Source organism: Eublepharis macularius, chromosome 5, assembly GCF_028583425.1.
Source record: "Eublepharis macularius isolate TG4126 chromosome 5, MPM_Emac_v1.0, whole genome shotgun sequence".
Classification (NCBI taxonomy): domain Eukaryota; kingdom Metazoa; phylum Chordata; class Lepidosauria; order Squamata; family Eublepharidae; genus Eublepharis; species Eublepharis macularius.
Window position 1 is genome coordinate 125,234,938 of NC_072794.1, and position 26,770 is coordinate 125,261,707.

Here is a 26,770-nt window from a genome sequence, read left to right on the forward strand (position 1 = left end):
CTGCATCACTCCCCCCCCAAAAAAAATTGGTTTAAAAAGGCATGAAACTGTGTTTCTTTTCTGTTCCTTAATGACAACGCATGAAACAATCATATAAATGTCTTATGAAACACCATATGAATGTTTTATGAAAAAGTAAACTCTACACAGTGTTCCATAAAGAAGCCCAAACTGGGTTAAATAACCTCCTCAAGGAGAAAGTTCTACAATTGTGCCACCATGGCAGAAAATAGTCTTGCTTCTTATAAGGTCACCAGCACAAACTTTGCAGGTAGTAACACATGAGACAAGACTTCTCAAGAAGATCTGAGAGCGCTGGAAGCTCATATAGGAGTAGATGCTTCCATAATCAAGGCCCAAACTACTTAGGAATTAGACCAGAACACAGATTGAGCTCAGAAATTGATGAAATCTTGCAGAATGGGGAAAACAAGTCCAAGTAAAGGATGCTATTTTTGTATCTGCTGAAGGTTACCTTTCTTCAAGAGCACCATCTTACTTTGATTCAATTTGAGTTCATGCCATACCTAGTCCAGCACAATCACCAATTCAGAGAAGCTTCTGCTTCTTAACAGTCCTTCCCTAATATCTTTCTGGGTTTGAGAATTTTAAGAATGCTTGCTGGAGTTACCAATACTTCAGTATAGAGCATCTCAACCTAATCTGCTGCTTTCCTTTGAATGTAATGAATGTGCTAGTCCTTCAAGACCAGCACTTGTGTTCAGAACCTGTGATAAGGCCTGCTTCCATTTACACCATTTTATTTGGAAGATCTTTATCATACTTTTCTTCAAAGTATTGTATACTGTTTTGAATCTCTATGAGGAGATCTTTTTGGCATACAGCAACTCCCATTTAAAGCTCTTTAGAAATGTATAGATAGGCTTGATTCAGGGAGTGCAACAACAGAATTTGTAGCATGCGAGTATGGACAGTTATTGCAAAGCTGTGTTTGCCCAAGTCAAACAAACAAACTTCTTAAAGTAGACCACAATGAGGAAAGGAAGGTATTGTAAGTTTTTCAGGGTGTAAGTAAAAGTATGTTCTGCTTATTTTAAAACTTTAAAATCTAACATGAACATCTTGAAATATAGGGATAGTAGTGCTGAACTACAGTTGTATTATTACTGTATTATTACCGGTTCAGTGTCACCTCCCATCTCTCACATATTTTGCTGAAAAATGCTCTATAGATGGTGAAAGTTGAGCGTCTAAATTATGTGCTGCTATGTTTTTTGTTTTGATACTTATATAGATGTAGTATATTTTTAAATGAATGATATGTACTATTTTATGTTTTTAATGGTAATGCTGATTAAATGTGTAGTGTGTTTTTAAGCTTTGTTGTGATCCTCCCTGAGCCCACTGGTGTGGGGAGGACGGACTATAAACTGAATAAATTAAATTAATTATAATTATTATTTATTATATTTATATCCCACCCTCCCCGCAAGTGGGTTCAGGGTGGGTCACAACAGAAGATAAAATATGCATGATAAAATCACAATCAATTAACACAGCTTTCTAATAAAACACCTACTCACCGTATAAAGACCATATGGCATCTGACGGAGGTGGAGGTGCGGCTTAACCATGTGTGGTCGCTCATATATGGGGTGTAGATGGTCAATACCCCCTGCAGGCATAGAGGGGACCAGGAGAGAGGCTCATTTGGTGGAAACCCTGATGGCCTGGTGGAACATCTCTGTCTTACAGGCCCGCCTGAAGGAGACAAGATCTTGGCGGGCCCAGGTGTCCTCAGACAGAGAGTTCCACCAGGTCGGGGCCAGAACCAAAAAGGCCCTGGACCTGGTTGAGGCCAATTGAGCCTTCCTGGGGCCAGGGACCACCCGTAGGTGCTTACCAGCTGATCTCACCACCCTCCGGGGAGTATATGGAAAGAGACGGTCCCTCAGGTATGCTGGTCTCAGCCCGTTCAGGGTTTTATAGGTTAATACCAAAACCTCGAACCTGATCCAGAACTCCACGGGAAGCCAGATTACCATGGAAATGTATATGAAGTATTTTGAACACTCAAAAATGTTTATAAATGCTTACTTATGGTGGGAGTGAGAGTGTTTTAAAAATAGTATTAATTGAACTGTCAATAAAATGAATCATATTGTAAGATGTATCTTTCTGGTATGTGATATCAAATGTATCAGTGCCACCTACGAATGGTCTTCAGCGAACTTCATGATTGCAAATCAGGTTAAAAATTCAGTGTCTGGTCATACCTATCTGGACCCCCTCTCTGCCTATGCCCTGCCATGGTAGCTTCGCTCATCTGAACAGTTCCTTCTGCTGGTGCCACCCTGAACATGAGCAAAATCAACAGCTGCCTATACAGATGCATTCTCTATAACGGCCTCTACCTTATGGAATGCCCTGCCTGAAGATATAAGGAAATCTCCCGCTCTCCTGGCTTTTCACAAACTATGCAAAACTGAATTATTCAGAAGGGCTTTTTACACTGGTAATAGGACTGTGCTGTAAGAAAATGGTTCAGAGAAATCCGTGGAAAAGGTATAAGGACTATAGCCTATATTATTGTGTACTGTCTGTTGCTGTAAGCATGCTCCTACTAGATAGTTTCAGCATCTTGTAGTATGTTATCTCTATTTGCTTATGTCTTATTTCAGCCCCATTCAGCTCTATATCAGATTTCTGCTTGTTTTTCTGCAATCCTTACCCTGTTGTTATTGTTTATTGAATGTTCCAGCCATTGACTGCATTGATCTACACTGTGTAATCTACCTTGAGTCTCAGCAAGAAAGGTGGACTATAAGGAATGTGAATAAATTAAACATAAATAAAATTAACTCATTCCCTTTCCCTAGGAGATTTATTTGAGGCAGGACTCTCTTACGTAACTATAGTTCCCACATTGGTTTGAAATGAAACCAGACTAAGTGTGTCATATCGATATGTCTTCTGAGTATAAAATCTCCATGCTCTAGACCTGGATTTGGTTGTGATAGTACATACTTATGTGTAAGTTATCGACTAATAAAAGTATGTGGTGAACACTGATGTGATTCTATTCACTCTCCAGTAATACCTCATAAGATTGGTCGCGTCATAGAAGGGAGCCCAGCTGATCATTGTGGGAAACTGAAAGTGGGAGACAGAATCTCAGCCGTGAATAGGCAGTCAATTGTAGATCTTTCACATGAAAATATTGTGCAGTTGATCAAAGAAGCAGGAAACACTGTCACACTAACAGTTGTTGCTGAGGAAGGTAAGGAACTATACTATTGCACTGAAAAGTTTCATTAGGTTGCATATTTTGTATGGTTGTCTTTATAAAGCAAAACATTTGAAATGATAACTTATGTCTCTATATGACATCAGGTGACATTAGACATTCCCTGCAATGATAGAATGCCTTTAATCTGCATATAAACTCTTTGTTAACAGATGGAAGAGGGAGAGCATTTACTGAGAAGGATGTTCTGTAAAAACACTTATCACTTGACTCTCTTCCACACAAACCTCACGAAGCTGAGCTCCCTAATTTGTCTATCAGTAGCTTTGGTGCCAGATTTCATGGGCTCAGGCACAGGGCCTGTCTTAAGGGTAGTCACAGGGCCAAGCTACACAGTACATTTTTTAACAAGCCATGTCCAGGTTCCCTGTACTTGCTTTCCCCAGAGCCTCACAAAAGCTACAGAGTATGTGCGAGGGCCTGATTGGGACTGGGACTACAGCATGAAATGGCCCAGGAGGAGTTATCTGCCCCATTTTGGAGCTTCATGTGTAGGATTTGTACATGTGCGCCATTAAAATGGGGTAAATAATTCCCCCTGCAGTCATTTTGGCTTGGCAAAATAGCACGAGGAGAAGCAGGAACCACTTCCTATACCCATACTATGGTTTAAAGCCAAATTGGACCCAAAAGATATTTAAAACTGTGTTTCCACAGTTGCTGGGTGGCTGCAGAAAAAGCAAGTCAGATCCAGGGAACCTAGACATGACTTATTAAAAAAACACACTGTGTAGTTTGGCCTAAGGTTGAACTGTCTTGGAGAGCTGCTGCCATGCAGAAACCTCCTTTACAGCAGTGTCAGGGTGGCATGAATTCTCCAAGTGACAGGGAGTATATGGTGGGAGTATAATTGTTTTCTAATGTTTCCTGGGTGACGGTAAGATTTTATTGCTGCTTTTCTTTCCAGATGCTTCCCTCTTTCTTTTCAACAAGCTAATAGTAGCCTCATAGATAGAAAAAATGGAGTGGTTGATAACTCAATCCACAGGTGAAATCCAATTCACAATGCAGTCCGAAGCACTATTGCCAATAATTAAAGATCTCTAAAAGAAAAGAGCCAAGCAAATGTCATAGTTAAGCTACCACTTCCCTAATACTATGAATGCCAATGATCATGTAATGTGAAAGTATACAGACTGACTGGATTTTGTATTCTCAGTAGAGGTGGGCATGGACCGGAAAATGGACCAAAATTTAACATGGACTGGGCTGGTTCAGCGTTCGTGAACTGGCGGGTCTTGGGATGCCCATTTTCCACAGACCCCACGGACTTTTTGCTGGTCCTTTGGTCCGTGGTCTGTTAAAGCCTCCCCACCCCACTGGCAAGCAGTGGCAGGAGGCTTTAACATTTAACCCCCCCCCCCGTTCCAGCTGACTGGCAGCCATCAGTCAGCTGGAACAAGGGGGGTTAGAGCACTCCTGGTACAGCTGGCAAGTGGCACTGGGAGTGCTTTAAAATTGTAATCCCCCTGCTCCAGCAGGCCCGCCAGTCAGCTGGAAGAAGGGGCGGTTAAAGTGCTCCTGGCACTGGCCCATACCGACAAACCAGTCAGTTTGTGAACTGGTGCTAGATCATGAAAAGTCCATGGTCCATGAAACGCCACAGACCCATGGCCCATGGGTTTTTCCTGATCTGTGCCCCACCTCTAATTCTCAGGATACAGAAAAGTAGAACAGGTCTTTGGGAGAAGTGAAGGATTCAGCTCTGAACTGTCTGGGCTGTATTTTAATCACACACATCCCTCAACTCTCTAGGGCTTCAGCAGTGATTCTTACACATGGGTCTATCACTGTCATGTCTGCATTTGGTCTTGTTTCGTTTTCTCCCATTTTTATAGGTAGTGTTAAAGTTTTGTACAGCAAAACAGTCTAATTCTTTAAGTAAAAAAATGAACTGTTTGCTGCTGGTGTGTTTTTTCAGAGTGCTGATTTTGCATTTAATTAAATTTGCAATTTTATTTTGCCAGAAAGGTAATTTTCTACAGTTTTGAATAATAATCACTTTAAACCTGCATACTAGTAAAAAAAAAAGGATCTTCTGACTTTACATTTACCACAAATATTTAACATGTTATCATAGTTTGTGATACAGAATTTTGACTATTTAATTTATCTGCATGTTAAAGCTTGGGACTAAGAAGCTTTTATACTTACATAATCCATTATTTTTTCAATAAAGATGCTTACCTTTTTTTCAAAATCCTAATTCATTTTATGCCAAAGGAGGGCACCTCAAAGCTATTACTCTGAATGTGAGCTTAATGCCAGTAAAGTTGAGGCTTTTTTAGTCTATTTTGCCTCTAGGTTAGAAACCTTTTCATCTCAGATAAATTACATCCTCTCTTCCTAAGAAAAGTACCCATTTGTAGTAATTTAAGAGAGAGATACAATTTGATGATTTCAGTTTTGAAGAAATGTTTCAGATACAAAATACAAATCTGAGGATATACAATGGAATATCTAACCCAGTTATAAGGTTAAAACTGACCAACCAATCAGATACGTGTTCTGGTTAACAAAATGTGAACTAGGATGTTTTTCATATGTAGAAGATGGTATGTTTTCTTAAAGGATCTCCAGAAATCCATGTTGCTTCTTCAAACCTGAATTCAGTTCAGCTAGACATAGTTACAGTATAAGTGGGCAGCAAAACTTCAGGTCACCAAACATTTGGTGATCAGTCATGTCACTCAGGCAAGAGAATGAATACAAAATCCCAAATAGTCAATTTCATATTGTGGGAGGGGGGAAGCCACCTATTCACATTGGCCAATCAATAGCAATATGAATTCCAGGGAATAAAGCAGCCATAGAAGCAGAGGCTACAAGCCATTACTGATTTTACTTTCCCTTACAGTTGTATCCATGAATATGAACCTCTTAAACTACTGAAAAATCTCCTGCGAAGCCTTTCCTCTTGCCACTTTAGCACTGATATATATAAATTTTTAATTTTCTTTATTTCTTTATTCCGCCCTTTAATTCTAGGGGGGGGGACTAAGTTATATTACATGCTCCAGAGAGCACAAGCACGTCATCCCCAGTCACGTAGAAAGTTTAAAATGCATGAAGTGGATGAGTAGAGGCAAGAACATAAGAACATAAGCAAAGCCATGTTGGATCAGGCCAGTGGCCCATCCAGTCCAACATTCTGTCACACACAGTGGCTAGAAATCCAGTGCCATCTAAAGGACTGTCAGTGAGGCCAGGACACCAGAAGCCCTCCCACTGCCTTCCTTCCAGCACCAAGACAACAGAGCACCACCTCCCCACAAAGAGAATACCATCTATCTCCTGTGGCTAATAGCCACTGATGGACCTCTGCTCCATATATTTGTCCAGTCCCCTCTTGAAGCTGGCAATGCTTGTAGCTGCCACCACCTCCTGTGGCAACGAATTCCATGTGTTTATCACCCTTTGTGTAAAGTAGTATTTTCTTCTATCTGTTCTAACCCGACTGCTCAATAATTTCATAGAGTGCCCACGAGTTCTTGTATTGTGAGAAAGGGAGAAAAACACATCTTTCTCTACCTTCTCTAACCCGTGCATTATCTTGTAAACCTCTATCATGTCTCCCCTCAGTCGTCTTTTCTCCAGGCTAAAGAGCCCCAAGCGCCTCAATCTTTCCTCATAGGGAAAGTGTTCCAACCCTTTAATCATTTTAGTTGCCCTTCTCTGTACTTTTTCCAGTGCTATGATATCTTTTTTAAGGTGTGGCGACCAGAACTGTACACAGTACTCCAAATGAGGCCTCACCATCGATTTATACAGAGGCATTATGATACCGGCTGATTTGTTTTCAATCCCTTTCCTAATAACCCCTAGCATAGCATTAGCTTTTTTTATGGCAGTCGCACACTGTGCTGACGTTTTTAGTGAGTTATCTATCATGACTCCAAGATCTCTCTCTTGGTCAGTCTCCGCCAGTTCAGACCCCATCAACTTGTATTTATATTTTGGATTTTTGGTTCCAATGTGCATTACTTTGCACTTGGCTACATTGAACCTCATTTGCCACATGGATGCCCACTCTTCTAGCCTTGACAGATCCCTTTGGAGTGCCTCACAATCCTCTCTGGCTTTCACCACCCTGAACAATTTCGTGTCATCTGCAAATTTAGCCACTTCACTGCTTAATCCCAATTCCAAATCATTAATAAACAAGTTAAAAAGCATTGGACCCAATACCGACCCCTGTGGCACCCCACTGCTCACCACCCTCCACTGTGAGAAGTGCCCGTTTATGCTCACTCTCTGTTTCCTATTAATTAGCCAGTTTTCGATCCACAAGAGGACTTGGCCCTTTATCCCATAGCTACTGAGCTTACTTAGGAGCCTTTGATGAGGAACTTTGTCAAAAGCTTTCTGGAAGTCAAGATAAACAATATCTATCGGGTCTCCCTTGTCCACTTGTTTGTTCACTCCCTCAAAGAACTCTAACAGATTGGTGAGACAAGATCTTCCCTTACAGAACCCATGCTGAGTTTTCCTCATCAGCTTTTGGCAAGGGGAATGCATGCAGACAGATGGCCTTTTTCTTTACCTGTGTTTATTAATTAGGACTCTGAGTATAAACCAAGAGAAAATGTTGACATTTGTTTCTGTGGAAGATATTTTTTCCAGGCGCGTGTCAAAATAAAGCCAAGAAATCCTGTGTTGAACTCCACAAGGCCTTGCATGACTGGGAAATACAATTTAATAATCTCTGCTGAGAAGCAGTAATCTATACAGAACAATAGTCCTGCCTTTACCACAGTACCTTGTAAAAAGCATTAATTTTGCACACCTAGCCTCTCCAAGGTGAAATGTCTGCAAGCCCTTTCACAGCAAATGTTTTCTTCTTAGTTTACATTCAGAGTCTTGAAAGATTTTCTGCTTTGCTTTGAACTTCACTTTAGCCTGAAATGTGCCCTTTAAAGTTGCGGGGCGGGGGGGGGGCAGTTAATCATTGCATCTTTCTGGATGGGAGAGACCACTTTATATTTCAGAGTATGTTTGTTTTAGAAGTGCAGTGGGACTTACTGTGAGGTTCTAATCAATGTGCTTCCTGTGTTGAAGGCAGAGACACATCCTTAGCATATTTTGTTAACTGGAAAACTGCTGTGTGGTTTAAAGGTTTTTAGTAGGCTTACCATAAGGGTTCTTAATATATTGAGTAACCAGTGTATTAACATGCATTTTAGGAATAGTTATTAACCTTTTCCAGTTAGTGACTGATCCATTCCAGGACATGCAATGCTAGATGTTTCAAAAGAGCAGTAGGAAATAAAAGAACATATTCAGCACTCTGCCTGTATATCCAAGGGTACCACTTATCTTTTTTTTCTTCATTAGAGCACCATGGCCCCCCATCAGGAACAAATTCTGCCAAACAAAGTCCAGCCCTACAGCACCGACCAATAGGAACAGGACCAGTCAACTCTGTGGCCACAGACAGGTACAAAAGGGTATTACTCAGCTGTGAATTCTGACTTGTCTTTCTGTGGCCAGAGCTGGCCAATTCTGTGGGATTTTCTCAACCCCCTTAATAGTCCCAGTACCAAAGCTATATTCTCCAGTGTTGTTTAGAGGAAATAAAAATGTGCTTTTCTGCTGGATTCTTTGTACACCATGTGTTTTGCATGGAGTAGTCTGTATTTATCATCTTATATCATGCAAATATTATTTTTCTTGTGATGAAAGTCATTTCAAGCTTGCAGAAAGCTTATGGCACAACAGCCATACAACTTCAGACTGTAACTGGGAGGGGGATTACTTGTAAATATTCCTTTTGTGTGGAAAACTAACCTGCCAGGGAAGAGGCTAAGCTAAAACTTAAGCTTAAAAAGGAAGAAATTATAAAAGAGTGCCAAGCCTGCCAACTACTGACAGGTTCATTTAAAATGAAAATCCTCTCATATTTGTAGCACACTACCAACTTTTTTTCACTGCAGCATGGTTCAGCCTCATCCATTCTGTAGTGTAGTTTTAAATGAGCATGCTCAAAGTCATTTTTCAAATTGTTTTGTGATTATCATACAAATTTCCCCCTTCTTTACAACATCATTACATCAGCACACTCCTGTCCAGTAGTCTGAGCTGGTGCAGTGCCTATTTACAGATCCATCCCCCTTGAGGAAGATGATTTAGTTGAACACAATTCCCCTTTGATAGATTTTTTTGCTGGTAAAATAATTCTGTTCTGTTCTTACTTGGATGCTATGCCAACCTGATTACAGCTTCATTGCCTGAAGGTGTCAGAAGCAACTTCCTGTCATTATTGTGTGGATAGATTAAGGTTGCTGTCTCTTACTGAATGTGGATAGGGTCTTTGGATTTCTGTAAGTTACCATTTGCAAATATATCCTTTTGCTTCCTTGCTAATAAAATCTTGCCAGAAAAAAATTAGAGTTCCATTGGCCAGAGTTACTAAAGCATCTTTGTTGGAGAACAGCTTTACACAAGCATTCAAGGAAATGATAATTAGACCTTTATTTTAAAAGGCTTTTCTGGCTAAGGATGAGCTAGCTAATTATAAGCCACTATCAAATCTACCTGTTTGAACAAATTGATTAACAGTACAATCCTAAACAAAGCCCATTGACTTCAACGTTTTCTTTAGGATGGCATTGAAAGTGGCTAGTAGCAGAGTAACTCTGAAAGATGCTTCTTTCTTTCTTTCTTTCTTTCTTTCTTTCTTTCTTTCTTTCTTTCTTTCTTTCTTTCTTTCTTTCTTTCTTTCTTTCTTTCTTTCGATGCATTTCAGTCTAGCTTCATCCCTGGTTTTGGAATGGAAACACTTTAGTTGTACTGGTGAATGAACTCTATTTGTAAATGGAGAAGGCATGTCTCCATTACTGATAATATTAAATCTATTACATCTGTTGGCAACCTTTCGTACTGTCTTAATACATCAATTGGAAAAGCTAGGGAGGAGTTACAGGTATGACATTCCATTGGTTTCAGTCATTTTTAAATCTGGTACAACACAGAGTTTCTGTGGGAGATACAGAATCAGTTGTCCTTTCACACTATTTGACATCTATTTCAGGCCATTTAGTGAAATAATCCAGAGCTTTGGGGTTGGATGTCATCAGTATGTTGATGACATTAAGCTTTTATTTTGTTAACTAAGGCTGCAGATACAGCTTTTTGCTGTCTTGAACCAGAGTCTGAATTTTTATCATCAAGTAGATAGGAGAGCTGAATCCAAATTCAGACAAGACAGAGGTGATGCTGGTTGCTAGAGGTGATGTTCTGGAGACAACTGATCTCCATATCATTGATGAAGTTAAACTATCTCCACGCTAGCAGGTAAAAAACCTTGGGATGAATTTGCATTTTGTTTTGCTTTTGGAGAAATAAATGCAGAGAATGGCAAATGTTGCTTTCTTTCAATTACATCTAGTCTGGAAATTATCTTCCCTTTTGGAGTCAACTGATCTGACATACTGATCTATGCTTCTGCAGTCTCTTGGTTGGTTTACATAATAAGCTGTATGTAGGGGTGCTCTTCAAGACAAGTAGAAAGCTCTACCTAGCGAAATATGTGGCTGCCAGTTTGTTTATGGGGATAAGCCAACATACCCACATTATACCTGTGTATGCTAAGCCTCTTACATTTTGGAGAGCTTGGGAAATTACGTTATTTCAGAGGGCATTTTTCTAAATCCATGTTTCTAGTAACAGTGTTTGAGACTACCGGCTACTGAGTCTACCGAGTTTCATTGGGTGGAACTATTTGTATTCAAATATATTATTGTTGTTAATTTCCTTGAGCCTTTTCAGAGAGTCAAGGTACAAATGTTTTTAAATGATGTGTTTTTAAGTGACTGCATCTGGGCAGAAATTCTCCAAGGAAGGTATGGTTGGAAATTGTTGGAATCAGACATAAACCAGCAAAATATATGTTTTGCTTTGAAAATAGAAACTATAACTTGAGTGTTATAAGTAAGTCTTTTGCGCTCTAGATAGTTTGTGCTGCAAAGTGCACTTCCACTTAGGGCCAGTTGAAAACTGTTGATAATGTGCAAACACAAGTTTTACTGGGAGAATTAGCACAGTCTGCAGCACAGATCATCTAGAGTATGCAGAACTCATTCATAGGATCTAAGCTGCTGTAGAGATGTGTATTCTTTAATGCTTGCTATTAATATTAGCAAAGGTAGCTAGTTTTTCTGTATTTGTAGTTTATTCCAGCAGTGAACTGCTCTTAAAGTTCGAATATTATTTATAACCTAAATTTATTTTCAGTCTCCTCTGTGGATGAAAATGGAATTTTGGAGTGAAATGCTTAGATTTATTTCAGACATCACCGTGATCATGGAGCCAAGCTTGAACAGAGCAAATAAAACTACATTACTGCTGTTTGTATTTGTCAAAAATGATTGAGATCACTACAGGCCTGGTTCCTGTTCAGGTGGCTTCCTATGTTCCCACTTATAGAATTCTCTAATATCTGCAGCCCAGATCGGTCAGTGTCTTCAAGTTGGTAAATCATTGCTTCTTAGCCCAAAACAACAGTAATGTGGATGCATAAAGGTGAGGGCAGGCATAATGCACAGAAACCACAAAGACATAACTAATATCATTCTAAGCAGACACAGACCTGATGAATGATTAAAGAAATCTGTAAAAAATGGCTCCCGTGTATTTAACTGCAATTATTCTGAGCATATAAAATGTGTCATAACTGAACTTCCTCCTTCAGGTTCCATCTAGTACTAGTTACCTAGAAGAAAGCTTTTATGGTAAATATTCCATGCAAAATATCCTGGCTAACTAATAGACACTGGCCAGAATCCTAACACTACAGAAATTCATGACCAAACTAAGTGTAATTCCTAATGACTTAATTTATAATATTTCTATCCCACTTTTCCTCCAAGAAAAAGAAGTGCATGGCAAATTCTAACTGGCCCTCATATTTTCATTCATTCTGTCTTTGAAATTAAACATGCCTTAGATATTTTTGTATATCAGTTCTATCACACTACATGGTGGGTTTTGTAACCTAAACTGTATTGTATATGAGATGAAACTTAGCATGTACAGGGGTCTCTAGGGCCTGTCTAATTTTATAAATGGACTTGATGTCTTCATGAAGAAGATAATCTGGGCAATTGATTGTGCATGTCTACAGATTCTGACAAATGCTCCTGGAAATCCACCCAGAGCTTGTTTGAGAAGAGCTCAATGGCATCTCAGTTACTATCTCTATCCTGTATATTTCAGGGGTACTACAGAAGCTGATCCTGGAAAAGAACAAAGCAACTGCTACAAGCACTTTTCATCATCAGAAATTGGTGTAACATCTATCATAGGAAGTAAACATTCTCAGGTATCAATTTTTTCTCTTCCTTTGCTCAAATTACTTGTGTGAACAACAAAGAAAGCTCCTCCAGAATCTGAAACATCACTAACAAAGAGGGGCAACCCCCTGGATGTGTAACCAAATATCTCAATAGTTTATAAATACTCTTACATTCACATTATTAAATTTTTTTATATTTTTTCTATTTACCAATTTTTTTATGTTAGAAGAAAATACCATGTGCTAAAGGTGCTCAAGATAATAAATGCAATGAATATATACAAGGCTAAATAATACCCAAAATCCTATCCATCAGTAAATATTAAGGCATATACAATAATTAATTCATAACAGGCTCAATGTTCCCAAGTCCAGCTGGTGAAGAGAAATCACAAGAGTCCACAAGATTAAGAATTAGAAATAAAGTTACTGATGCACCGATTACTCATTTTTTGCAATGTCATCAAGGGAATTGTGACTTTAAATTTTCAATACTTTCTGTAATTAGTCCATCCTTGAATGTGGACAAACAACAGAAATTATTACAAAAGGAATGTGAATGGATTTACAGACTTAACTCCTTATCCCCACATGGTCTGAATAATGAGATTGAGTTCTCCTGTTTTTTATGAATGTAACATTTTGGTTTGTGATTGTAGCACTGTCTCTTTAATTGTTTGAGTTGCAATTGCATATAATTGTAGTTGTCTAGCACGCCCCCTGCAGTGATAGACTCCAGGATTATACCAACTCGGTGTTATGGAACAGCCTACCTATGGGTGTATGTGAGTAATATAATAACTAGGAGTGATTGTTTAAATAAGTAACACAGTAATATACTGAAAAATATTTTTTATTACAGTGCCTGTCTGTCAGAACTGTGGCTAGATAATGTCCTTACTCCAGACTACCTTCTGCAATCAGACAACAGTCCATTGTTTCCAAAAGGCTTTTACTGGAAAAATAGTTCATTATAGTCCATTAGCCTGAATGCAATATTCAGGATGGTACATATGCATTGTTACCAATGACTAGCAAAGCATGAGGTACAAAGTAACAGATCACAGTAGGCCCAACCTCCCCCCATAGTTCTCAAAACAACCCCTTTGAAGTCAGGATAGCGAAAGTTCCCAAGGCCGGTTCTTGGTGGAACGTCGGTAGCCAAAACAATCCTCTTCTGTGAGATAGCTGCCAGGGAACCTTGGCACCTGTGGAGAGAGCACTTAAACACTGAAAGGATTAAAAATGGAGTCGGTTAAGCGAAGCAGTACAATACAGCATTCAGAACCTGACATTCTGCCCCCTCTAAGATGCCCCCCCCCAGGTTTATGTGGATAACGAGAGTGAAATGCTTTAACTAGTCTAGGAGCGTGTACATGTACAGAATTCACCCACTCATCGAACCCAGAGTCAAAGTCCTTCCATCTGATGAGATAAAACAACTGATTACGTTTTACTTTAGAGTCCAATATTTGTTGAACTTCATAGTGGGTTTGATCATCAATTAACGTAGGGATGGGAGGAGCACGGGTGTGCCACTGGTCTGCAGAAGGGGCTTTTTTCAATAAACTGACATGGAAGGTATCATGTACGTGGCGTAAATTCTTTGGTAAATCTAAGGCAACAGTCACTTTGTTGATTACTTTGCGAACAGGAAAAGGTCCCAGGTACTTTAATGCGAGCTTGCGGCTGGTTTGGGTTACTTTCAGATTCTTTGTAGAAAGGTAAACGAGATCACCAGGTTGTAATTCCCATTCCGCCACATGGAGGCGGTCAGCGTATTTTTTGTAATCCTGTTTGGCTTTGATGAGGTGTTTTCTAATTTGAGTCCATTGTTGGGCTGCTTCTCCCCACCACTCGGAGACGTCTTTGGAAACAGCAATAGGAGGGGGAAGCGCTTCAAACGGGAATGGCTTGAAGTGGAAGCCATAGACGACTTTGAAGGGAGTTTCCCCCGTGGAAGCGTGTACGCTGTTATTATATGAAAACTCTGCCAAGGGGAGCAAGTCAAACCAATTATCCTGTTGGAAGTTAATGTAACAGCGTAGAAATTGCTCTAATATCTGATTAGTTTTTTCCGACTGTCCGTCTGTTTCTGGGTGATGGCTTGAACTCAAACCTTGTTCAATGCCCAGCAGTTGCAAAAGCTCCCGCCAGAAGTTGGCAACGAATTGTCCGCCGCGATCCGAGATCACCTTGGATGGAAAAGAATGTATTTTTACAATGTTTCTTAGGAAGATGTCAGCTAGTTTTCTAGCAGAGGGGATTGTGGTGCAAGGTATAAAATGAGCTTGCTTGGAGAACAAATCAACTACGACCAAAATACAGTTGTGTCCCTTTGAGGGGGGTAAGTCAGTGATAAAGTCCATAGAGATTATTTCCCACGGTCTACTTGGCGTTTCTAACGGCTGTAAGAGTCCTGGAGGTTTGCCTTTTCGGGATTTGGCACTGAGACAAATGGGGCAAGACGCTACATATTGGGAGATGTCTTTGCGCATGCCCGGCCACCAAAATTGGCGTTGGACTAGGTGGAGCGTCTTTAAGTACCCATAGTGCCCCGCAGTGGGAGCATCATGACAGCGTTGCAAAACTTCTTTTCTTAAACTCTTGGGTACATAGAAGCGATCTCCCCAAAGCCATTCCCCTTGGTCGGAACGTTGCAGTTTATCTTTGGGCACATCCCCCCCTTCTTTCTCCACTTCAGCTTTTAGTTTTAGTCTCCACCCTTGATCGGGTTGATGGGATAGGGTTGTGCGGCTGCGTGTGGTCACCACGCCCCCTAATTGCGTAGGCGAAAAGACTGTGTCAATTGTCTCCTCCCTTTTGCTTTTGTGTTGGGGCATGCGTGATAGAGCGTCTGCCAAGAAGTTGGTTTTACCTGGGAGAAAATTCAAAGTAAAATCGAACTTGGAGAAGTATTCTGCCCATCGCAATTGCTGCGTAGGGCCTCTGCGTAGGGCCTCTAAATTTTTATGGTCCGTCCAGACCTCGAACGGATGACGGGCACCTTCTAGCCAATGTCTCCAGGTAGTGAGAGCTGCTTTTACAGCAAAGGCCTCTTTTCCCCAAACATTCCAATTTCTTTCCGCTTCTGAAAATTTCCTGGAGAGGAATGCGCAGGGTCTGAGTTTATCGTCCGCCCCCCACTGTAGCAACACCCCCCCCCCAATTGCAGCGTCGCTGGCGTCGATCTGCACTATGAAGGGACGATTTTCATCGGGGTGCTGCAGGACGGGCTCTGAAACAAACTGCGTTTTGAGGTGATGGAATGCTGTTTGGCATTCAGGCGTCCAGGACAATTTTGCACTTGGTTTTTTGGCTTGGTCCCCCTTGTCTTTGGTTTTTAACAGTTCGGTCAGGGGGAGTGTGATTTGAGCGAAGTTTGCTATGAACTCTCTATAGAAGTTGGCAAAGCCCAAGAAGGATTGTAATTCTTTGCAGGTCGCGGGGGTTTGCCAATTTAATACTGCTTGTATTTTGCCTGGATCCATTTTCAAGCCCTCTTGGGAGATACAGTAGCCTAAATAAGTGAGTTCTGTTTTGTGGAACTCACACTTGGAGAGCTTTATAGGCAGTTTGTTATTCATGAGAGTGATCAAGACCCTTTTTACAAGGTCCACGTGTTCCTCTTCAGTTTCCGAATAGATCAACACATCATCTAGGTAAACTACAACGCCCTTGTATAGAAATTCATGCAGCACTTCATTGATCATTGACATGAAAACCGAGGGTGCCCCGGCCAGCCCAAATGGCATAACCAAATATTCATATTGGCCGAGGGGCGTGTTAAAAGCGGTTTTCCATTCATCCCCCTCTCGGATACGGACATGGAAGTAAGCGTCTTTTAAATCCAATTTCGTAAAGACCTTATCTTGCGCCACGACGTTGAGTAGATCTCTGATGAGCGGGATGGGGTAGGCGTTGCTGGAGGAGACCGCGTTGAGTCCTCGAAAGTCCGTGCACAGTCTTAGGCCCCCATCCTTCTTTTTAACGAAAAGCACTGGCGCTGCGTGGGGGCTATTAGCCGGGCGAATGAATCCTCTTTGAAGATTCAGGTCTATGAACTTGCGGAGTTCTTCTCTTTCGTTAGGACTCATGGGATATAGACGGCCCTTGGGCAGTGAGGCGCCCGGTAAAATTTCCACAGCACAGTCCATCCTCCTGTGAGGAGGTAAGGTATTAGCTTCTTCCTCTGTGAAGGCTTGAGTGTACGCTCTGTATTGCTTGGGTATTTGGTTGATTTCTTCTTGGGTGAGAAGAGCAGGCTCAGTTACAGTAGGGTTATTACCCCAATTTTGATTCCAACGATGGTCCTTGCATGATTCATGAGTGAACGTGATGCTTCCCTCTGCCCAGTTGATATAAGGGTTATGATCGCATAACCACCGGCTTCCCAAGATCAAGGGGTATTTCGCTGTGGCACTAATGACGAATGATCTTAGTTCCCAATGTTGTCCCATGCCTGTTATGATCGGAGTGGTTTCGGTAGTGACTGGATTCATGTTAGTGCCATCCATTTGCTCGAAAATTACCGGTATTTCCAAATCTTTTACAGGAAGGACTAGTCCATTTACTAGAGCTGGTGCGATAATGTCTCTGGAGCAGCCCGAGTCAATCAGGGCTTGTATGCGAATGTGCATTTTCTTGTCAGGATTCACCAACGTTACTGGTATGAAGAGAATGGACCCACGGGGTCGGTTCAGAACCGGAACCGGCGAATGTTTGATCTGCCGTTTGGGTCCTTTTACGACAGATCCATTTCGTTTCCCGAGGCGGGGCTCTCTGGATTCTCTCCCCCCGTTAGGGCTGTTGGATCGTATTCCATGACTTCTTCCAATTCTAGTCCTCTTTCGGGGAGGTTCCTCCTCGACGCCCCCCTACCTCTTGGAGCGGTTCTTGGAGCTGGAGTGGGGCGCGGTGGCGCCGTGTAGGCTGCGGGGGCTGGGCGTCTTAGTTGGAGCAGAGGTCTTTGCACAGGCCGATATGGGCATTGCGCCGCAAAATGACCACTTTGGCCACATTGCAAACATAGCCCTTGTTGCCATCTAGCATCTCTTGCTCCACGAGTGGCATATTCAGCCCCCCGGCTCCCCCTGAGGGGAGTGGAGGAGCGTCTTTGGCCCGGAGGTTGTTGGTGTTGTTCCACTAAACGAACTTCTAGTAGGCGGTTTTCAACTTCGCAGGTCAATTGTATCCACCCTAACAGCGTAGGAGGGTTATCCTGCATGAGAGCTTGGTCCAACAATTTAGGATTTAAACCTTGTTTGTACAAAATAATCTTGGTGGACTCTTCGCACCTTGGGCATTTGGCAGTGAGTTGTCGGAATTTTGTGGCATAGTCTCTAGCCGACATGCTGCCTTGCCTAATAGCCTGCAATTCCGTTCGGGCCCTAGTTTCTTCTAGGGGGTCTTCATATTGGGCTCGGATCGCATCCACTAGCCCTTGGAGCGTATCTAACTCAGGGGCCCCCACGTTATAAAGTCCCACATACCAGTCGGCAGCTTTACCTTGGAGACGTGATCCCAGATGCTCTATTTGACTGGCCTCACTCCCGAAAAGATGTCCCCATCGATTGAAAAATTGCACTACTTGTACCAGGAAGAATCCCAATTTGGAAGGGTCTCCATCAAACGTAGCGTCCAGTTTGACCCATCCCATGGGAAGATCTTGTCTAGGAGCTGGTGCTGGCATTGGGTAGGCATCAAGCGGAGCGAGTTGTAAAGGAGGCTGTCGCGGCGTTGGCGGTAGGTGTGGCGGAGGATGCTGAGGGTAGGGTTGAGGTTGGTGCGGCAAAGGCGCTCCCGGAATCGGCTGGGGAATCCCCGGCGCCCCCGGAATCGGCTGGGGGATTGGCTGGGGTCCTCTTGGTGCCGGATGCACTGGTGCTGGCCGAGAAGGTGTCGGACGCCCCCTCGGTAGGCCCCCAGGTACTGGTTGAAGGGGAGTGGGAGCTGGCCGCAACGGAGGTGGATGAGGAGAGATGGGTTGGAGAGGAACCATATCCCCTCGCGGCCCCGGTGTGGGAAGAGGCCTGCCCACTCCTGGGATGACCGGGGGTGTGGTTCCTCCCGGAAGGCTTGGGGGCTGGCTCGCTTGAGTCGTGGGTGGTGGGACTATTGGGGAAGCTGGCTCTAGCGGTCGTCCCGGTTCTCCCCCTCCTCCTCCAGTCCGACTACCAGTTGGGGTTATAGGGCGATCGGGACGAGGGTCTTCCGGACACGGTTCTCCACCTCCCCCGTCGGCACCGACGTCTCCTGGTGTGATCGGTTGCTCGGGACGGGATTCATCTGGACAAGGATCTTCTGGGCAGGGTCTTTCCCCGGTGATAGAGTCCTCGTCTCCCGTCTCTGGTGGCTGTTGCGGCCACAGTTGGTTTTGCAGGTTAGCCAAACTTTGGCTGATGTCAGGTAGACCAGCTGGCGGAACACGGCCTCTGTCCCCCGCCACTAGCACTGAAAGCAGGTGGACGGCATTTGCCAAACTTTCTTCCATATTTAGGAGTCTGTTCTCCAACAGCTGTACTCTATCCGTAGTTTCCTCCTCCCGTAGTTCAGTGGACCCCACATCTCCCATCGTCTGTGTGGTCGGTATAGTTTCGGGCGGCGGTCCCGTGGTTAGCATCTGCTGCCACGGCAAGGGTGTTTCTATCCCTTGTTCCTCTTGAGATCTTGCGGCTAAAACTCCTTTTGTCAGGCCAGTGATTGCTGATATTCCTGAATCAATGGCAATCGTCCGGCTCTGGAGCTGCACCCATTGGTGCTCACTTACATCTGGCTGCCCCGACCACGGGGTGACTTCCGCATAATCCCATCTCAGGGCGCCACGGCGGGATGTTTCCCATTCCGTTTGTTCGGTCGTCCTGTTCCAGAACAGCCACGGTCGGCCACCGGTTTGTTAGGGTATGGATTCCAAACTGCGCCGACTATCCAGCTGTAGCTGCGTAAACATCGCGCTGGCCCTCCGCTCCCTCGTTTCCCTTGGCCTTGCACCCCACTGCGTCGGGGTGGGCAAGTTGAAGAGTGGTGCGGCTGTGGCTCTAGGCCGAGTATCAGCGTTGCTGGGAGCGAGGGTATAAATTGTTGTAACCAAGGAGCCGTCTGCTCGCTGTACAGGTTCTTGGGCTTCCAAACCTTGAGAGCCAGGAGAGGCATACGGGTCAAACAAAGGATCCCTGTCTGGGACAGCTTTGGAGTCCGTTTGATCCGGCTTAGGCATTGGAAAGGTTGATTGGTAACAAAATGTCAGAACTGTGGCTAGATAATGTCCTTACTCCAGACTACCTTCTGCAATCAGACAACAGTCCATTGTTTCCAAAAGGCTTTTACTGGAAAAATAGTTCATTATAGTCCACTAGCCTGAATGCAATATTCAGGATGGTACATATGCATTGTTACCAATGACTAGCAAAGCATGAGGTACAAAGTAACAGATCACAGTAGGCGCAACCTCCCCCCATAGTTCTCAAAACAACCCCTTTGAAGTCAGGATAGCGAAAGTTCCCAAGGCCGGTTCTTGGTGGAACGTCGGTAGCCAAAACAATCCTCTTCTGTGAGATAGCTGCCTGGGAACCTTGGCACCTGTGGAGAGAGCACTTAAACACTGAAAGGATTAAAAATGGAGTCGGTTAAGCGAAGCAGTACAATACAGCATTCAGAACCTGACACCTGTCATGTTAATTTATGAGTCTTTGATAAAGATGAGTACGAAACAGGAATTAAAATGCTGGCTTTGCCTGTCAGGCTCTTTCCAGCAGCACTCCAACCAGCACGAGCTTCAAAAGTGACATTGGAGAACCAACTTCTTTCAACAGAGGGTCTACCTAGAAAGATAATAAGAAAAGTTTATGAGCATTTAATTACTTCCCTTGTGAACTTCTGTTATTTCTCTTCACCAGTTGGACTCGGGGACATTGTGCCTGTTATGAATTGATTATTGTATATGTCTTAATATTTATTGATGGATAGGATTTTGGATAATATTTAGCTTTGTATATATTTATTGTATTTATTATCTTGAGCACCTTCCGCTATAATTTTTTTTTGTAAATAGAAAAAATATAAAAATATTTAATAATTTGTATGTAAGACTATTTATAAACTATTGACAAATTACTTGTGTAGCAAATATGGGTATAGTTTTACACCCCTGCAAATGTCTCCCAGAAAATAATTATTCCTAGTAAAATTAAAGCCTGCTTGCATTCAGTTGAGTGTGTTGCTTCCAATATACCACACCAGCATCAAGTGCATTTAGCTTATATATCCCAAGCATGTCTAAAAACTGTGAATTATAGCAGACAAATTCGTGCTAGATTTAATTCTGAGTTGATGCTTTTAAATTTTAATAGGGGGTGGGCATTAATACCATCAGTGCCCATTGAGAATTTTCAGGGACTGATTTGAAAGTGGACCCACATTTTCCATTTTATTCCTGAAAAATTAGGAAAAGCAGTCTAAGGAGTTAGATTTCTGCATTTAATGTATATGTGTGTACATTTTGTACTGTTGGGATAGGCAGAAGAAAAACTGAGTAGCGACTAGCTCTTCAAGTGAGCAAGATGAATGCATGGTGGGAAATGGGAGCATTGTGGGAGTGCCTGGTAGTGTGCTGAGGAATGGAAGGTTATTGATAAATCTAATTCTCAGTGTGGCCAAATCTGTGCATGCTTAAATCCAGAGACTAGAGCCATGAACAGATAGAACAGATCTTTCTACATACCTGAAAAACTCATTTGCACAAAATTTGGAATTTTTTTTAAAAAAAACATTAAGGATTAAACCTTCCCCCAGCTTAATAGAAGCAGTGCCTGTAGCTTTAAGAAACAAATGCTCTCTCAGTGGCTGTTGTGTGAGTTGCTAGGCAACGACAACAATATTGCCATCCTTCAGCCCTTGGTTACTGGCAATAAAAGGTAAAATTAGGGGACAGATTCCTTTCCAGGGTTGTTTTGGCCTTTGAGGGAGGACTGATGCAGATAGGCCTGGCAGCAACCACTGAGTGACTTGATACCACACATACCAACTAGCTGCTTGCTACTGTTCAACAGCAGTCACCTCATGAATGCCAGTGTGTGTGTAGTAGTTTCATACTAAGATCTGGGAGACCCAGGTTCGAATCACCATTCTGCTGTGGGTGACTTTGGGAAAATTACACATTCCTAGCCAAACTTACCTCAGAGTATTATTTTAAGGATAAAATGGAGGAGAGGAGAATCATATAAGCTGCTGTGGGTCCCCACTGTGGAGAAAGATGAGGTATAAATATAGTTGAAGATGGGAGGCAGATAAAAGGTATCTTATTTGATGAGTGAGAAAAAAAGAAGGAAATTGGGAAAGAAGAGACTATGGGAGTTGCCAGGAGAAAGGAAAGAGGAGATATTATGGAAAGGGGATATTGTGAGAAAGAGTTCTTACTGTGCAACTGAGCCCCACAGCTAGCACCATGCAGTTGGGACATAGTTTTCCTGGGTAGAGGCTGCTGGGGAGGAGAACGGAAGATGGGAGAACAGATAAAGGAAAACTAACTTTTGGTTGGGAAAGAGAAGGAAGCAGAAAAGGGGGGCTTTTGAGGAAAGGGAAGAGGAGGGGGAAATAAGATAGTCCCCGCAATTACTTGCAGGTCTCCCACTTCTAAATAGGGGTGTAGATAAAAAAAAAATCGGTAAATCTGAATTTTTTTTACTGGATCTGAGAAAAAATTTCAGAATTCCCTGAATTCCAAATTGATTCTCTAGTTCGGTTCAGGTATTTCTGAAAAAATTTCCATTGTTTTCTATAGGAAAATCACTCTTGGAGCTATCTGGTGGGCTGGAGGGGTCATTTTTCAACCAAAATTCACAAAATTTAGAGGGAACCGACTCTTGACAGTCCCAAAGGGCAATTTTATGGACCCCCCCCCAAGAAAGTGCCCCCACTCACTATCCATTATTCTCTATAGGGAAAATATCTGGGAGCTATCCAGGGGGCTGGGGGTGGCATTTTCCTGCAAATTCTACCATATTTTCAGAGGACCTACTCCTGATGGTTTTCTAAAGACCCCCCCCCCCCAGTTTCAGGAAGATTGGACCAACTTTGTGAGCTCCTGAACAAGGTGCCCCCTGCCACTCCATTGTTTCCTATGAGAAAAACATCAAAGCTGACTCCCATTGCAGAAACAGACTGGGGTAAGGCTGTCATGGCCAAGGCATACTCCCAAATGCAAGCTGAGCTCATCCCAGAGAAAGCCCAATAGAACCAAACCAAAACACAGGAATGGAATCCCTGCAGAACCAAAGTGAAGGAAGACCAACACCACTTCAGAGAATCACATTCATTCCACCCAAACTAAACTGAAACAAGGGACATTGTCGCAACTTAGCCCAACAGAAGCAAACTGAAGCACAGGAATAAATCCCTCCTGAAACCAAAGTGAAGCAAGGGGACCAACATCACATCAGAAAATCACATCCATTCACCCAAACAAAACTGAAGCCCAACAGAAGCAAACTGAAGCCAGGAAATGTCTTGTGCTTGTGGTTGGGTAATGCTTGGTTTTGTTCTGTGGTGTTTCCCCACTGGCTGAACCCAGCATTTGGCTGCTTGAATGACATTGGTTCTGCCCGCATCCTTGCCCCAGTGTGTCTGTGCAATGGGAGTCAGCTTTTACTTTTTTTGCATAGGAAACAATGGAGTGGCTGGGGGCACCTTGTTCAGAGGCTCGTGGAATTGGCCCCCGGGGTCCAAACTTCCTGAAACTTTGGTGGGGGGGGGGCCTTTAGAGGACAATCAGGAGTAGGACCCCTTAAAATTTGGTGGAGTTTTTATAAAAAAATTACTCCCCCAGCCCCCCGGATAGCCCCCAGATAGTTTTCCCCCTAGAGAATAATGGAAAATGAGTGGGGGCACCCCTTTAGAGGCCCATAAAATTGGCCCTGGGGTCCAATCTTCATGAAACTTGGGGGATCTCTAGAGGACAATCAACAATAGATTTCCACCAAATTCAGTGAAGTTTGGTTGAAAAATGAGCCTTTCAGCCCACTGGATAGCTCCCAGAGTAATTTTCCCATAGAAAAAAATGGCTGAATTTTACCATATTTGTTTTTAATTCCATAAAAATTCAGGATACCTGATTTTTAAATTCAGAATACCCTGATTTTACCAAATCAGCCAAAATTCAGTATTTTAATCCAAATTCCAAACTGAACTACACACCCCTACTTCTAAATGTCTAGTTCTCAAGAATTCTTGAAATCTTCCCTAGAGCTTGTCACACTGCAGCAGCTGAAAAAGAAATGAGGGCTATTTTTGATACAATTTAAATTGTCACCAGAAATTCAGATTAGAAATTTTAGTTCTTTATGGCCTTTATTTTAAGCTGAAGTAATCCTTAAGAATTTTAGGCATTCATAATACTTTTCAATCTAAAGTCTCAGAATTGCAAACTTGTATAAGTTACAAAAAAAAGAAAAAGGTCGCCGGTAGTTATAATTACTCAGAGCTTCCAACCAACAGAGTTTTGAGCCTGGAGTTTGTGCTTCAAGAAATTGAAAAAGGAAAATTCCTGTTCTTTTGGAAGAACATCTATTGGCCTAATGAAACTTAAAAGAGCAATCAGAATAGTCCCTGTCTAAAATTAGTGTAGGAATTGTTAAGGGATTAAATTACTCTCTTAGCAATTCCTATTGCTCTTTTAGATTTAAAAAAACCAAGGATATTCTTTCAGAAAGATACAATCAAAAGAGAATTGTTAAACAAATTACCAGGGTAAAGCAAGCAATATCACTTTTATGTTGAAACACATTTTAAATATATATGAACCAATACTATGTGTTGCTGGGGCACAGGTGTCGAGATGCTCCAGTAAACTGGCTTGCAAATGTTACATCCACACTATGCAGTCCCAGTACATTTGTGGTTTTCAGCAGCCTCTTTATGACAACATAAAATTTAAATCTGTCCCCAGGAGTGCTGTACCATGTGCTTTTTCTAAACTGGTTCTGAGCCAAAGAAGAAATTGCAGCACTTTCACTTACAACTTTTTTCTGATACTTGGAGGAGTGTGAGTGAGCCTCAGGCTTCTTTCTCTTGCAGTGCTTTCACGGTGGAGAGAAGTGAATAGTTAAACTAGTTGATCCCACTGTCAGCACTTCACTGACTGGAGACAGTAAGCCTGCTCCCAGTTTCTCCCCAAGAATGACATGCAGTGAACAGCAATTATACTCTTTGTTTGTTTCCTACATAGAGCTCGGGATGTTATCCTGTGGAGCTGGAGCGAGGACCTCGAGGCTTTGGATTCAGCCTTCGAGGAGGGAAGGAGTATAACATGGGGTTGTTCATTCTCCGACTTGCTGAGGATGGCCCAGCCATCAAAGATGGGAGAATTCATGTGAGTATAATTTCTGAGAGCTTGCCATCCAGATTTAGCTATCCTTTGCAAAATATGGTTTCATGGTTTGCAACTCCCACAAAGCCATCTGCTGCACCTCTAGTTGTGAATGGTGTGCCACCACTAGCTGTTTGTTCTGGGCTTCGTCCTGGATTTCATCTCAGTAGTGTTTACCATTGGGTGCCCTCTTGCATGGTATTTTATCTTTGCTGCAACCTTGAATTGTGGATTCCTGTATTTTATTTTTGCTTCCATATACCATTGCACCCATTGATTAGTCTGATCTGTCTTGCCAAAAAAAGAAAGAGGATCTTGAGACAGAGTTGGAAAGTAACAGTAAAGCAGTGCAAGTGAATTTAAGAAAAAAATCTAGAATGAATGAGTGCATGGCACAAATTTCACCATTTCAAAATAAAAGAAAAAATATCTGATTAATGCAGGACAGGTAAGAAGATGAATAGGAAAAAGGATTGCAAATATTGAAGTAGATCCAGAGGAGTTAGCCGTGTTAGTCTGTAGTTGCAAAATAGTAGAGTCTAGTAGCACCTTTAAGACTAACCAACTTTATTGTAGTATAAGCTTTTGAGAACCACAGCTCTCTTTGTCAGATGTATCTGACGATAAATTATATAACCCCTTAAGGAACAGCTTAGAAAGGAAGTGGGAGAAGTGGTGTGGAATGCAGATATCGCTGCCAGATGAACTTTGATGCATGAAGAAGCTAAGCCAGCAGCTTGTAGTGATACTAGGTAATCAAAAACATCACTTAATGAGCAAGTATCAGGAGCTATTCCCTTAGAGTCTGCCCATAGAACAAATCTGTTCCACTTTAACGTATATGAGTTCCTAGTTGAGGGTTTGCGAGCATTTAGGATGATGTTCACCACCTCTACTGAGAATTGGACACTTAGTGCTTTATGAACCATGCCATCAGATGTAATCTACTCAGTTTGTGGTGCCATGTTCGACCAAAGTACAGCAAGTCCAGTATTAGTGGGAGATGCATGTAATTCCCCTTGGCCATGCTCTTGAGTGTGTGGAACCAAGGCTGTCACAGCCAGAATGGGACTATTAGAATACACCGGGTTTGATCTGCTTGTATTTTGCAGATTGTCCTTTGGATTAATGAAATTGGAGGGAAAGCATAAAAGAGGCCTCCTACCCACTTTATCTGAAAAACATCTCCTTTTGAATTTTTGCTAACACCACCTCTTGAACAAAAGTGCGCTGCCTTCATGTTCTCTTGAGTGGCAAAGTGGTCGGTGTCTGAGAACCCCCATCTCTGGAATATCTGTTGTCTTCTAGAACCCATTTGTGATGCGAGCTCCCTAGTCTGTTTAGGTAATCTGCTCTGGTATATTGGGAACGTGCAGTATGGAGTGCAGAAAGAATAATATCTTGGGAAATAGCCTAGTCCCATAGTCGGAGAGCTTCTCGCTTTGATGACGCTATTCCTCCTTGTTTGTTTATATATTGTCTGAAAGAACCTGGACCTTTTTTCCAGATAGCATATCTGCAAGCGAGTTAAGCGAATAGTAAACAACTCTCAATTCCAAGAAATTAATATGACATTCCCTTTCACTTTCTGACAACAGCCTGTTAACTGCTACGTCTCCACAATGACCTCCCCAACCTTCGAAAGCATCTGGGGTAAGAGTGATGTCATGACTAGACAACCCAAATGGTGTCCCTTTAGATAGGTTAGTAGTGTCTGTCCATCATGTCAAGGAACGCAACACGCTTCTTGGGATAAAAAGTTTAGACTAGGGTGACTGATTCTAAGGGTTAAATCTCCTGATAAACCACAGCTGTAGTGTTCTCATTCTTAGATGTGCCAGAGGGACCA

At 42.4% G+C, this 26,770-nt stretch overlaps 1 protein-coding gene across 5 annotated transcripts in view; it reads left to right on the forward strand.

Annotated features, from left to right (window-relative positions):
- Window positions 1–26,770, forward strand: part of MAGI3 (membrane associated guanylate kinase, WW and PDZ domain containing 3) — a 381,198-nt gene that overhangs the window by 305,955 nt on the left and 48,473 nt on the right. For all 5 annotated transcript variants that reach the window (XM_054979846.1, XM_054979847.1, XM_054979849.1 and 2 more), the window contains 4 exons: window positions 3,056–3,241; window positions 8,603–8,705; window positions 12,482–12,587; window positions 24,781–24,924. In XM_054979846.1, coding sequence (XP_054835821.1) covers window positions 3,056–3,241; window positions 8,603–8,705; window positions 12,482–12,587; window positions 24,781–24,924 — 539 coding nt within the window. The remainder of the gene's footprint in view (window positions 1–3,055; window positions 3,242–8,602; window positions 8,706–12,481; window positions 12,588–24,780; window positions 24,925–26,770) is intronic.